This window comes from Parasteatoda tepidariorum, chromosome 5 (genome assembly GCF_043381705.1).
Source record: "Parasteatoda tepidariorum isolate YZ-2023 chromosome 5, CAS_Ptep_4.0, whole genome shotgun sequence".
Classification (NCBI taxonomy): domain Eukaryota; kingdom Metazoa; phylum Arthropoda; class Arachnida; order Araneae; family Theridiidae; genus Parasteatoda; species Parasteatoda tepidariorum.
The window spans coordinates 59,772,960-59,788,142 of NC_092208.1; the positions used below are offsets into that span (position 1 = coordinate 59,772,960).

At 28.3% G+C, this 15,183-nt stretch overlaps 2 protein-coding genes across 2 annotated transcripts; both read left to right on the plus strand.

Annotated features, from left to right (window-relative positions):
• The first annotated feature begins 403 nt into the window (after positions 1 to 403).
• Positions 404 to 1,025, plus strand: LOC139425661 (SCAN domain-containing protein 3-like). The gene is made up of 2 exons (XM_071181064.1): positions 404 to 586; positions 792 to 1,025. The coding sequence occupies exons 1-2, from the start codon at positions 404 to 406 to the stop codon at positions 1,023 to 1,025; spliced, it is 417 nt and encodes a 138-aa protein (XP_071037165.1).
• A 144-nt stretch (positions 1,026 to 1,169) lies between these two features.
• LOC122269001 (uncharacterized) lies at positions 1,170 to 1,640 on the plus strand. Its single transcript, XM_043040225.1, has one exon. The coding sequence runs from the start codon at positions 1,170 to 1,172 to the stop codon at positions 1,638 to 1,640; it is 471 nt and encodes a 156-aa protein (XP_042896159.1).
• Positions 1,641 to 15,183: the final 13,543 nt, after the last annotated feature.

The following is a 15,183-nucleotide window of genomic DNA, read 5'->3' on the forward strand; positions in this document are numbered from 1 at the left end:
TCTTATTATTTATTAATATTTTCACTGAAAAGGTTAATATTTGCTTTATTTCGTTTCCTTTGAAAAAGGTTTTCGCTTAATATTTCTGCTAATCTAATCATGACAGCAAACAAAAATGCAAAAAATAAGGTTTACAATTTGCTTGTTTTTTAACCTAAATAACAATATTTTTTAGAAAAGATTTAAAAATCATTTACTTTTCCTTTAAGAAGGAAAGGTAGGAAATTGCAATATTTTTACGTCATTGAAAAAAGGTTTTTACTGCAAACCTTTTCGTGACAATGAAAATAAAGTTAAAACACAAGGTTGTCGTAAGGTTACATGCTTTCTGGGTATGTAACTCTAAACCTCACACAATTGGTAAACTCCTATTTTACCTGCTACTAAAAAAATTGTTGAAATCATGTCGGTTGAGGGATCGAGCAATAAGATAAAACCTCTGAGCAATAATATTGTTTCCAGGCTTATTGATGAGATGGCCGCAGACATTGAATCAAAACTCATCAAATTTATGAGAGAAGGTAAATTTGCGTTGCAGATTGATAACTCAACTGTGATAGATAACAAATCTATTGTATTAGCTTACGTGAGATTCATAAATGAGAGTAAGGAGATTGGATGAACGAGGAAATGTTGTTTACAAGAACTTTGATCACTGATACAAAACAATCGTAGATTTTTAAATTGGTCAAAGACTATTTTCTGGAAAAATGGATTACTCTTACAAATTTAAGTGCTTGAGCAAACAGATGGTGCTCCTGCCATATCTGATCGTCATACTGGGCTTCTAGCGCTATCTTAAAAAAGAAGTAGTACCGGAGGTCATCACCATTCATTGTGTCATTCATCGTCAACATTTGGCTGCAAAAAAGTTGAGTGGTGCCCTGCATGACACTTCACAATTCGCTATTTCTAGCATCAATAAAATCAAAGCTAATTCTCTCAATGACCGTTTGTTCCGAGAACTTTGCCGTGAAAATGATGAAGATTTCGAACACTTGCTCCTACATACAGGTGTGAGATGACTTTCAAAAAGAAACTGTTTGCGTCGTTTCTTCGAATTGTTTGACTCGGTTACTGAGTTTCTCGACACCACTGATCTTGCTTTAAGTGAGAGTTTGAAGCAACGCAAGTTGGAAACTGCGTACCTCATGGATATTTTTTAAAAAATGTACGAAATCAACGCGAAACTTCAAGGAAATAAAGTGAACATTATCAAGGCTAAGGGAATCATATCTTCATTCATCGCCAAGTTTGATATCTACAAGTCAAACATTGGTCGCAAAAAGCTAATGCAATTTCCAACTCTTAGAAAGTGTTCAATAGCAGATATCGAGATTCTCAAAAATAAAATCGTAATTTTTACTGATCACCTTGATCCGCTAAAAACTGATATGGAATCAAGATTTAAAGATTTGATGAAATTAGAAATTTCGGATTGGATTTTCGATCCTTTCTCTTTTAAAGTTATGGATAAGCTTCCTTCCTCTTTGCAGACTGAGTTCTTAGATTTGAAGTATGCTAAAGTCGTCTTTAAAAAATACGGTTACGAGTTAGCTTGGATAAAGCTTATGCACACTTATCCACAATTGTGGAAACAAACTAGCCGCTCCTCAGCTCGTTATCGTCAACATATTTAGTGGAGAGAGGATTTAAATCTGTCGTTCAGCTCCTCACAAAGCAAAGAAATAGATTGGGCATTTGTTTCAAAGGAGACCTGCGTTTAAATCTGACGAACATAAAACCTGACATTCACGCTTTAACTGAAATACACCAAGCACAGGACAGTCAATGAAGTGGTAAAAATGTACTTCTCACTCTTCATTTTTTTTCTCAAATTTTAGTTGCTAACGTTTTAATTTTTTCTTGATTACATTAAAATATGAATTTTAAAAAAATGTACTTTTATTTTGATTATTCCGTTTTAAATATCATTTCTTTTTGAAAAAAAAAAGATGCACAGTTTTTTTTTAATTAATAAAAATGGCTGGATAAAATTACCTCCTTATTTGCATTACAATTTAAATTAAAATTAAATATAACTTAGCTTTTGGTTGCTCACAAGCAGCAATAAATGGTTTTTGAGCAAAAAAGGGAAAAGGGGCGATGTGATGATCACCCCCAAGAGGGGGGCGATGGTCCACAAAAGGTTGGGAACCACTGTCTTAGAGGATGCCATAAAATTTCGTACTTTAGTTCGACAAAGGATTTTCTACTTAAAATTCTTTGATTTAGAGCTAATTAGAGTAAGATGAGATTAGCTATCATGCAAAATAATGTAAGAATAACAATTATTATTTATTTTCTCTAACAACTGTGAAAAATAGATATATTTGGAATCTTATGTTTCTTTGCATATGAATAAAACAAAAAATCTGGAGGATAAATAAATTCATTGACATAGTACAACAAATTGTTTGATTTTGAAGGAAAGTATAATTGAGCAAACGCTGAAAAAAAATTTTAAAAAATAATAATTAAATTTAAAAAACATTTATATTGATTCACATTTACAATTTAAATCTGAAAAAATGTCAACCTGAGCATTGTATATATTTTTTATACCAAAATAAAGTTTTTCAAGTCGTTTTGCTCTAATTTTCAGTTTCAAATTTCTTGATTAAATTATTACGTATTTTAATTATTCATACATTGTTTTTTTTTCATAAAAGTTACAAGTTATTATCTGTCCTCTTACACGTATTTATCAAGTTCCCATTTGGGTACTTTTTCTTATTTTATAACTGTAGGTGGGCAGCCGACAATATTATGTGTTTACGACTATCAATGTTGAACTCTGTGACCTTTTAATTTCGACACTTATCCAGAAGACAAGAGAACTCCTAAATCAAGCATTAGGACAAACTAGAATTCGTGGAAGATATTTTGATTTTACTAACCCGCATTTGCTTACGCATGGAAACGAATACTACGAAAATCTCCCACGGTTAGCCAAGCTGCAAGGCGATTCCAACCCATGTTCCGTCTATCACTGTGGATATTTTACTTCAACACTGTGGTCAATGAGATCAGTCTGAGAGTAGAATTTGCATCAACTAGTCACCGGTTGGGATTCGAACCTGAGTTACCTCATTGGGACTAACACTCTATCCCCTGGGCCAAGCTACTGAGATTCAGAATTGGATACTTACAACTAATCATATGACTGTATCTAACCAAATTGTTTCATTAGAGGATTATTGGACACATTGTTTTATTGGAGGACTATTGGAGACATTGTTTCATTGCAGGTCAGAATTGGGGATATTATCACGCTGAATCCATTTTTTGAATCAGACTTAATTAAATATCTGCAAGTGGCCTGCATGTTGAACCTGATTGGCTGATCCATACTTAATACCATATGCAAGTATTGAGCTGATGTCATGTTGCAAAAATAAAACTTTATTCGCTTTCATTTGCTTCAAATTTCATATGCACTTCATAAAGTATACATTTGTAGTAAATATAAGTTTAAGTTAAAATATGAACAACGATGTCAATACATGTTTAAAGCAAATAAGATTAAATAGACATTTTACCGAAATGTGTCTAAGTAAAAATGTGATCCCTCAAAGTTTTAGTTCATTAATTATTGAAATTAAAAAAGCGAGTAAGAGATTGGCATGCATGGCCGAATAGTTAAGACATCCGTCTCAGATCTAAGAGAGAGGTAGTTCTTATTCAGTAGATTACACTCTTTAGCTTTTTCCTTTCTTAAGGATGAAAAAAAATGTTTTTTTTTTAATTATTTAAAGTATATATATTAAAAAAATCTACTCATTAAATTTAGCTACTATTTAAAAATGTATTGATCAATTTTAAATTTTGTTTTTTTTTCTCTTCACTAACTAAATTGGAGTTTCTTAATAATAGTTACTATTCTAAAATTAAATTGTTTTAAAGTCAAAATTCTTACTGAACTAAAAATAATATTTTCAATTTTAAGAAATTTGATCAGAAATTTTTTATTTTTTTCTAATTTAGTTTTAGTAAAAATATCCTTTTCAATTATTTATTCTTTTAAATGAATACGTTTTTTCTCCTTGAAGAAACTTATAAAGTAGCAACTTGAACTTTTATAAAATGTATTAGTCTTTTTAATTTTTATTTTAAAGTGAAAACTATACAAAATTTAAAAGTTTATTTTCACAAATCTCGATTAGAAAATACGAATGCAGAGTTTTATTAAAAATTAAGCTTTCAAACTTAACACTAAGTAATTGATTTTCATTCGTCAACAAGTATTAAACGGTCTCTGCTCATGAAATTAGTTACAATAATTTTCCTTTCTTTTTTTCTTAGAATTACTACTGGAGTTAGCTTTAATTTAGATACATTTTTATATATTGTGCTGTTCTATAAGACATACACGTATTTTTTTTTAAATTAGTCTACAAAATACTGCTCACAGTCTTTTGAGTAGTATTAGTACGTATTTTTTTTAAAAATATTTCGATGTTTTCAAAAAAAAGCAAGGTATTTTCTTGAAGCAAACACAAACGCAACGATTTATAGTTTTCATACATATTTTTTTGATGATTTCAACATTTTAAAGAAATAAGCTTATTTAAAACAGTGATCAATAATTAAAATTGAATTCGTAATTTCCAATTTAAAATTTATTTATTCGTAGAGCTATATTAATTTTTAATATCAAGCCATAGTTTGTTTTCCATTATAATTATGATAACAAAAAAAATTTCAATATTTTCCTTTCAAGCTACACAAATGCAAGTATGTTTCCTCTAAAGAGTTCTGTATGCAAGCAGTATTGTTTTCCGGAGTTCACTCGTTTTCTGAGTAAGGTTCTAAACTACGAGATTGCTGTACTCGACGCCTTAAAATCCCACATTTCTTAAGTAAATTAATTCGTCTCTGTTTATTTCCTATGATATGCTTATAGAGATATTGAAAACAAATACTTTCAATTTCATAAGAGAAACATTAACCCTTTTTGTCTTTCTGCTAAAAATCATTTCAGATAAAAATCTTATTATTCACGGGAATAAAAAATATTAAAAAGTAAAAATCAAGTTTCACTTTAAAATATCAAAAGAGTCATTTATTCCGAAAAAGTTTCAAATTAAACAATAGTGTTTCTTGAAGCTGGCAATTTCTTTTTATCGCTCAATCTAAAATGACGCGTCACAATTCCAGTTAATTTATTCCAGTTTGATTTCCTTAAACACAGGATTTCTATCCATGAAAAGATTTTCTTTTGCAATTTAGACTCCAACAGAAGAGAACAAGCTATCGATTTTCGATAAACATTTCCAAGAAATTCTTCTGCTCGCACTTCTGAAACGAAGGAAAAAGAAAATAAGAAGAAGAAAAAATAGAAGAAAAATCCAAACTAGAGGTCCTTTTAAGATCGAACCTTAAACTTCGGTTTCTTGCCGATCAAAAAAGCTCTTTATTCCTAACATTATAAATTTTTAGAAACTTAAACCATAGTTGAAAATTTACCGCACCATGAGAGCTTGTTAGGTGGGGAAAAAAGGAAATAAGTAAATAAAGAGGAGAGAAAACAAACCGAAAACCATTGCGGTTGCGATCATCCATCAAAACTTGTCAAAATGGGGGAGGAGAAAGTCCATGAGGGAAAACTGATTTGACACTGACAGAAGAGGTTATCAGAAATCATCATTTAATACTTAACCGACAGATTCTGAAGCAGGGATCGAAATTTGGTTTTCAGCCCGATGATCATTGATGGGAATAGTGTCCACAAAACAATTAATAACCTATATTCCTCAATTATTGATTGATATCTAATATTTTCTTCAAATTTCTTTACTTAATACTCAAGCATCAATAAACTATAAATGAAATATATTTGCAATAAATTTTGTGAATAATGACTAAAATGAAGCAATGATCGAAATTTGATTTTTTCAACCTAATGATCACTGAAAAAAGTATTGACCACAAAATGATTAATAACCTATATTCCTCAATTATTGATTGATATCTAATATTTTCTATAAATTTCTTTAATTAATATTCAAGTATCAATAAACTATAAATGTTCGTAATAAATATTTGTAATAATGTAATAATAATAATAATGTTTGTAATTTGTAATAATAATGTTTGTAATAAATATTTGCAATAAATTTTGTGAGCAATGACTAAAATGAAGCAGTGATCGAAATTTGATCTTCAGCCTAATGATCACTGAAAGAAGTGATAACCACAAAACGATTAATATCCTATATTCCTCAACTATTGATTGATATCTAATATTTCCTGTAAATTTCTTTATTTATGCTTGCAATGTTCAAGTATCAATAAACTATAAATAAAATATATTCGTAATAAATTTTGTGAAAAATAACTAAAATGAAGCAGTGATCTAAAATTTGATTTTTAGCCCAATAATCACTGAAATAAGTAATAACCACAAAACGATTAATATCCTATATTCCTCAACTATTGATTGATATCTAATATTTCCAGTAAATTGCTTTATTGATACTTGCATATAAAGTAAACTATAAATAAAATATATTTCCATTAAGTTCTTTGTATTGATTAAATAAGGCAGTGGTCGAAATTTGATTTCAGCGCAATGATCATTGAAGGAGGTTAATGTCTAGAAAACGATTAATAGCCTATATTCCTCAAATATTAATTTATCTATGTTTCTGTATACATTTTCTATATATTTCTCTACTTTATATGCTAAAATTTTCTGTATATTCCTCTACTTTATATAGAAGTATCAATAAATTATATGTAACTATGTTTAAAGTAATTTCTACACATAATTATTAAATACTAATTGTTATTTAAAATATTCTCCAAATTTCTTTAATATGCAAATATTCAGATATTATGCATAAAATAAAGTCTGTGGATAGTAACTTTAAAAAAATGAAGCATTGATCGAGTAGAAGCATTGAGCAATTTTGAGACGAATGATTACTGAAGTTAATGTCTAGAAAGTGATTCATAGCCAATATTCCTCAAATATAGATTTGTATATAGTTTTTCTTTTTTTTTTATTTGTATATTCCTTTACTGAATATGCGAGTATCAAAATATTATATGTAAAATAATTGTTTTGCTGCCTATGTTTAAAATAATTTCTACTTATCGTGTCTTAAAAAATGAAGCAAAACGATCGAAATCTGATTTGTAGCCCAATTATCAAAATTAATAGCCTATATCCTTTACCTACTGAGGGATATCTAATTTTTTCCGAAGATTTCTTTACTTGATACGAAAACATCAATTAATTATTCCTTAATATGCTTAAAATAAGCAACGTGTACTGTGCATAAAGACTTAGAAATTAAAGCTGTCAACATTTAATGTGAATAATTTTTAAAAAACAATCAATTAATTTTATTCAATTAATATTTTTTTTTTAATTGTAAAATAAAATAACTGAAAAAGAAATTCTTGATCATGAAATTTTTCTACATGAACATTAATTTTTATTTAAAACGTACCTAATTTTTCTGAAAATAGGGGATATCAAAATATGAAATATTAGTCGAAACGCAACGCCAATATTACGTTAAAAAAATACTTTAAAAAAAGTTGTAATTTAAAAAGTATGACACATGTTAATAATATCTATGAAAGAGGCCCTTTACTTTTTTAAACTTAAAACTGATTTTTTAGAACCCATGGAGAATAAAATTCTGGTTGAAATTACCGTACTGAAAAAAAACATAATTTTGGTTTTAAGAGTATAGAGCATTTATTCTGTTTATATGGTAACGATTTATCGGAAATTCTGGTTTTCAAAATTATAATTCTTATAGTACAAAATACGAAACTGAAAAGTAAATTTAACAAAATAAATGGTTTTTGTGCCATGCTATAAGGTATCATGAAAAAATTGCCAAATTTTTCCACATTTATCAAATTTTATCACATATTATAAAACGATATTTCATTGTTAATTTTACCAAAGTTATTACCAAACCGCTTCGGTAAAAGTTATGGAGCTTTTGGAGTTCTCTTAAAGCCAGAAACACGGTAAATTTTATTATTTTTCGGTAGTTATAATCATATTTTTTTGTCAGTGTATAGAGGACTTACAAAGACTAGTTCATTTAATTAAAAACGTTAAATAGTTTTTTTTTTCTTTTTGAAAAATATATTGGTTAGGAATATTACAAAGAAAAACATTATTCATGACATATAACATGAAAAATGAATTTCGTAATTTAGTAATATTTAGTAATTCATATTTAGTAACTTTAAAGTTTAACCCATACAATTAGAAAAAGTGTTTTTTAATCTATATATATATTTCCCTTACACGGCGACAAAAAAAAGCCTCATTACAACTCCCCGAATGGCAACGCTAGAAAATCAACCAATGATTGCCGCTAAAAATGTCACATGCCAAATCTAGCTGAGGTGGCTCAACATATAGCGCTTTTAAAAACGGAAACTGAAATAACCAGAGAGAACATTTTTACCAAATGTGATCTCTTCCGAAATTCACCCTATCAGCTGCGGCAATCTCATACTATTAAGCTAGGCAGAAGTGAGTAGTCCTTGTCGATAGATCTCTATTTTAGTATTTTGTTGAAAGCCCTTTTTTTAACGAATTTATATATTGCGAGTTTATTTGACAATTTTTGATTTATATCAGGAATTTATTTGTTTTATTATTGTTATTAGTTACTCATCTCAGTCGTGCTGTTACGCTTTAAGATTTTGTACTATAGCACATTTCTAATAGTTTTAACGAATTACATGTCATTTATTTGAATTCAAATTTATTTTAATGACTTAGTATTTACTAAAAAGATGTAATTTTTTTTTTAAAAAAAAGAAAGCTGTTATATGGACTTGAATTATTGTTTTGAATTCTTAGAATTTTGTGCATTTGCAATGTACCTAAAATAGCTGCGAGCGAAGCGAACTTGGTTTGCGAAGCAAACCATATAAGATTGTGTAGCAATTTTCGGGGGTTGGCGAGTGTTAGCGAGCAGGGGGCGCAGCCCACTAGTTGATTAAAAATTGTGCTATAATAAAATATTTATTGATCTCAGTAGATAGAGTGTTCTCCTACACTGAAGTGATCCAGGTTCGATTCTAAGCGATGGCTGCTTAATACAAGTTGCTTTCGCTTCGTAACACCCACAGTACGGACTTAAAATATCCTCAGTAATAGATGGATCATGGGTTAGAATCCCCTCACACTCAGACTAACCGTGAGGGGTTCTCGTGGTTTTTTTTCTTTATGTAACGCAAATACGAGTTAGTTCCATCGAATGGTCCTCCACGAAGACTAATTTGTTCCAATGCTTGATTCAAGAGTTCTCTTGTCCTACGGGTTGGACTCAAAAGTTGCAAAACTACAGAGTTGAACATTGATTGTCGTAAACTCAGAATTGGGTCAGCTGTTCACAACGCTAGTTATAAAATAAAATATTAATGCATTTGACTTATTATCTTCTTTCATGTGAGGCTTGAATTGTTTAGCAAATACTTTTCTAATCCAGAAATTACATTATGAGACATTTATTTTTAAAAGAAACTTGTTTATACACTTTACCTATTTTATTTTAATATTTTCAATAAAATAATTAGTATTCGAACTAATAGTTAAATTTTCATAACTACACATTGAAAGCTTATTTAGCTCCGATACTTTTTGAGTCAATTAACAAATATTTTTTATTTGATGAAGTGAAAAAAATAACTGGAAAGCATGACTGGAAAAAATAACTGGCAAGCATGTTAACATGAAACTCAAATGATAGCTTTCAGAGTGTTGATCGAAATTCTATTATCACTGAATTAAATAATCAAGCAAAGCTATTTGTAAATAGCTAATCTCCTGTCTCAAGCTCATTTATTTCTGAGTAAATACAGATAGCGTTAAATTCTAGGTTGAGAATTGTGATAAACAAGTTTACTAGTCCAATATTTGCATTAAATGTGTAATACCTTTAATTTTATATTTTTAGTAACCTGTTGTATGTTTAAAGTTTGATAAGCTAAGCTCAATGAATAATTTTTATACATAAATAACTTGTTTCGTTTGGGAAATTGCACTAAATCAATTTTATGGAACAATTTGCTAACATTTTTGTGCATATAAGTGTAATATATTTATTACCATTTGTACTTTCATGCTAAGCGTAATGCGACATGGCCATAAAAGAAAAAGCCACTGAATATAAATCTCAAAAATTTCACCGCAGAAGCTTTAGCATGAATATATATCTGAAAAAGTTAGACTTTATGTGAAGTGTAAATGATAAGTTGTAGATATTATTTTTATATTTGATTAGTTACAAGCAATTTTACGGGTAATTTAAAATTAAACGGAATGCAAATGGTTGAATTTTAAGAAGGAATTCTAATTTTCGCACAGTTTATGAAAAGTTATCATGTTTAATTTTAACTACACTGTAAAAAATTAAAACAATAAAAAAGTGACGGTACTTTTTCAGTAAAATCCATTTTTATCGGAACGTACTGTAAAAATTTACGTATAATGTCTTATGGTAAAGATTTTGCAGTAAATTAGATACTTACATGGCTAATAAAATTAGAATAAACTTGCATGGACTGGAAAAATTTTAAGAACGACTTAAAATATTTTCGCAGTAAAATTGCCCGATTACAAAATATGAAAACAGAAGTCCAAATTGAGGTAAAAGCGTAAATGGAGGGATTTTGTTTCATAGCACATTCTTACTGAAGCGCGTTTGTTTTGTTAGTTACCAAGGTTTGGCATAAAAATAGATGTGCGCAAGGTAATATACTGGATAATTTAAAGAGGTTTATAGCTAATAAGGTTGATATTTGATTATGTACCTCAATTTGCGCTTCTGTTTTCACATTTTATAATCCGGCAATTTTATTACGAAAATATTTTAAACCATTCTTGAAAATTTTCTCGTCCATGTAAGTTTATTTGAATTCACTACTTGCTTTATAGATTTCGTTTTATGCTTTGTTCTGTTTTTTCTTTATGTTTTATTTTCTGTTTTCTACGTGATATTTATTACTTATTGTGTTCTATTCTATTTTATTTTTAAAAAAATTGTGTGTTCCTCACACTATTGAATTGATGTATTTTGCTTTGGCTATATTGATACAATATTAGAAAGCACTCCTTTTTGCGGATATAATCGTGTGAGCTGATGAAGAGATTATATCTTTTTTCCTCAAATTATTATTGATTTTTTTTAATAATTTTTCTTAATAATTTTTTTTAATAATTTTCTTCTTCTCTTATTTCATTATTGTGCATTTTTTTCATGTTATCTCTGCATTTTGAACTTATTTTATGAGTTCTATATACTTGCAGCTTATGAGCAGTAAATAAAACTTATTGATTTTCTTAATTTTCTTCGTTTTTTTCCTTTTTTCTTATTGTCCTTTTTGTATTTATTTATTGTGCTATATATATATAAATGGTTTAAAATAGCTATGGCTTATGAATTCTAAACAGCAGATGCGCTTAAGGAAAAATGACGGTATATAGCAAACCAATCCAGTTATTCAGACTCCCTTTTTGTTACGTGCTGCTACGTAAGTAAAAATTCCTGTTGCAACCAACTACCTTCAAAATCCCCAGATATATAACTGCGGGACAAGCAAAAATATGTGACTTTTCTTGATTCTAATTTTCAAAATCTCCACACCCCCACCTTTCGTTGTAAATCCATGCTATGCTGCTAATAAAAGTCGGTGGCAAAAACGATCACGAACAAGACGATCTGATGAAAATAGATAAGATACAAGCGTAACCTGCTACAGCAGCAGATGAATATTTTGTGAAAAATTTGGAGTGGATCTTTTTCCAGCAAGGATTGGTAATGGTTGATGACGATATCTTGAAATGTTAAGTTACTTAATAAATACTGCTTTAAAGCAATACCAACGCCTTTTTGGGCCTTTCGTAGTTTAATTTTCCCCTTTTTTACGTACAATACAATAAATAGTTTTAAGAATTTATCGAGCCAACAAAATACCTATATTAGAGGTTCATGTCCATCCCTTCTAGGCTTAGTTAACGATTAAATGGACTAAAATAAATCTTATTCGACATCATTTTGTCAAAAGACATAGATTTATATAAAATATACAAAGCAATAGCTTATTTAACTATGGAAAAATCAGATATTTCGATTAATAATAACAACCTTTTGGAAACAAGATTTTCAAGACCTGGAAAGCTGGATGGATTACCCACTAAAATGGCTCTAGTGCCCTCTGGAGAAATTTCATTTATAACATGTCTAAGATACATAAAATGGGTGAAATTTCTCATCAGAAGAGGTAATTTTCCTCTTCTCTAGGGAAATTTCAACTAAACGGAATAAAATTGTTTAGATGTGATATTATAGAAGAGAAACAGTATATACAATATGATTTCTGATCATTTTTCCTTGAAGTAATTTTTGTTAATTTATTACTTATTTCATTTAAATGCATGAACATATTCCTGATAATAGTTTTTACGCAATTTTTTCTCATATGAGATTCACAGTTATTTGTAAATTACATTAGTATTGTAATCTAAAAATAGTAATTTTGGTAATTTTAGTTAATTTATTACTTATTTCAATTAAATACATGAACATATTCCTGATAATAGATTTTAAGCAATTTTTTCTCATATGAGTTTCACAGTTATTTGTAAATTACATTAGTATTATATTCTAAAAATGCAAGTAATTTTTTTTCTGACTCTAGAACTCGATTCAAATTAAGTTAATGGGTACAACAATTTAAAGATTGCTTTAACTAAAGATTGTAACAAAATAGATCTATTACAATTTACTACACTAATAACAATTTTTTTTACTAATTGGCAACTAAAAAATTAACTCCAGAACTACAGTTCGTTTAAAACAAATGTTTAGAGATGGTAGAGTGGTAACTACACTGTAAAAAATCCCGGATCAAATTACCGTAAAATGTACCGGCACCCAGTGTGCCAATACTTTTTACCACAAAATCCAATCTGACCATACAATTTTATAGAATAGAAAATCTAATATACCATAACTTTTGCAGTAATATTTATTGTACAATCACTAAATCACTGCAGTTATCTAAATATTTCTGTAAAATATACGGTATAAAATTTAGTGTAAAATTAATTTTACGCATGATGCACTCAGGGTTCCACTACTTTAACTGTGATTTGATCTAGACTTTTTTACATTATAGACAAATTAACTCTCTAAATTATTAACAAGTTTTAAGCTACTTTTTCTTTCTTACAAACATTCTTAGAAAATTTTTATTAAATCGATTATTTTTAATACTACAACGTCATAGAAAAATAAGCAAAACATTCTTATTATTTAATAATTAAACTTATATTTAATCGAATCCTCTTCTCAATATACCGATAAATTAAAACCTTTTTCTCAGTAACTGCCGTTGAATGAAAATGGTTAATTCTATGAATAGATAGTTTGCTTGCTTTTCTTAACAGCAAATGTATTTACATAAATATTCGATACCATTGAAAGCCAATAACCGATAGCTTCTCCGTAATATGCAATTAAAACAATTCCGTCATCAATTTCTCATCGTTAAAACATTCTAAATTCTGAATCTTATATTAAATGAGAATTATTCAACAATCAATAGCTACCTGTCCTAATTATGGATTTGCTCATAGTTATAAAATATTTTTTAACTTCTAATAACCAATACTTTTTATATTTTTTTACTGAAAGAAGTAGCACTGTTGGCGTTTAACGCTTTTTAGCATTATTCTTATATCCGTTAACTAAATTTTTATTTTCAAATATAATTGCCCATCAACATACAAAACTCCTCAATATTTTTTCAAGAATAAAAAATTAATCTCTATATAAAGTTAATCTCTGCACGGAGAAAGTAATTCTGATAAAACTACAGTGCTGTATGGTTATCACATTTCTTTTTTAAAACAAAAACCACTACACAGGTTAATAAAAGCAAAATATACGGTATTTTAAACATTCAATAGGTGATTTTTCTATTCATATAGTAACAGTTTACCGAAATTCTGGTTTTTAAAATTATAGTTCTTATTTCCCCATATTTAGTGGAAAATACAGAACTGAAAAGTAAATTTTTCAAAATGAATGTGTTTTTTTTATGTCATGCTCTAAGATATTATGATAAAACTCTCAAATTTTACCAAATTTACAAAATTTTATCACATATTATAAAATATTTTACTGTTAATTTTATCAAAATCATTACCAAAGCTCATCGGTAAAAATTACCAAGTTTTTTGGTAATCCCATAAAGCCAGAAACAAGATTAATTTTACCTCATTCAAGTGGATTAAAAAAATACTTTTTTTCTTAGAGAAACAATATAATTTAGCCTGTTCGATTTATCTAGAACTTGAACTTGAAGTATTTTTCTTTAAAAATTATATTTTTACTAGAATTCTTTTTAACAAAAACTTAGCACTCAAACACCATTTAAAATTAAATTTAAATGCTTTAAGAATTAAAAGTAAATGTTTCTGCGCATTCACTGGGTGAGAATGCACTAATGTGTGTTTCACAAATTTACTAATATGTAAAATATTACCAATACCAATATGGCAACGCAGATTTTTATTGTTACTATCCATAGAATACTGACTACTTCTATAAACATATTTAAAACATCTAGTAAAAATCATTCAAGTATTCAAATATTTTTCCATATTTTCTAATATTTTTTTTTCTTCAATCTACTTCTTAATATTCTTTTAAGAAGCAAATCACTTTTTAATGTTTGCCTTAATGCTCAATTTGTTCAGCCAAAGTTAAAAGAAGTCTTCTTGTATCTGAACCATTAGAAACATCTTCAAAAACCGATCATCGAAGTTTTTCCGTCGAACACACTTTCTTTGTAAGCAGACTTCATTTCACACCAGGAAGCATTTCAAAGATGCTTTTCTTCAAGCATCCATCTTTACTATTACTTTTAAGTTTTAAATTATTTTGAGAAACTGACAGTCGTCATTTCTCAATGGGAAGTGTTTTAATTAATGATACTCAAACTTTTTATTACTTCTTTTCATATTGTGAATTTATGAAAAAATGTGTCCTTAAATAGAAATATGTTAAATAATATAGTCAGATTTACTTAAATACACTGGTAAAAACTTCTTCAAAAAAATGGTTGAATATACATACTGTGAATTTATGAAAAAATGTGTCCTTAAATGGAAATATGTTAAATAATATA

Bases quoted from the DNA above. Each gene is read 5' to 3' on its own strand.
- LOC139425661 (XM_071181064.1), top strand. From the start codon at position 404: ATGTCGGTTGAGGGATCGAGCAATAAGATAAAACCTCTGAGCAATAAT. The intron at 587-791 runs GTGAGATTCATA...CTGGGCTTCTAG, and splicing joins AATCTATTGTATTAGCTTAC to CGCTATCTTAAAAAAGAAGT.
- LOC122269001 (XM_043040225.1), top strand. From the start codon at position 1,170: ATGTACGAAATCAACGCGAAACTTCAAGGAAATAAAGTGAACATTATC.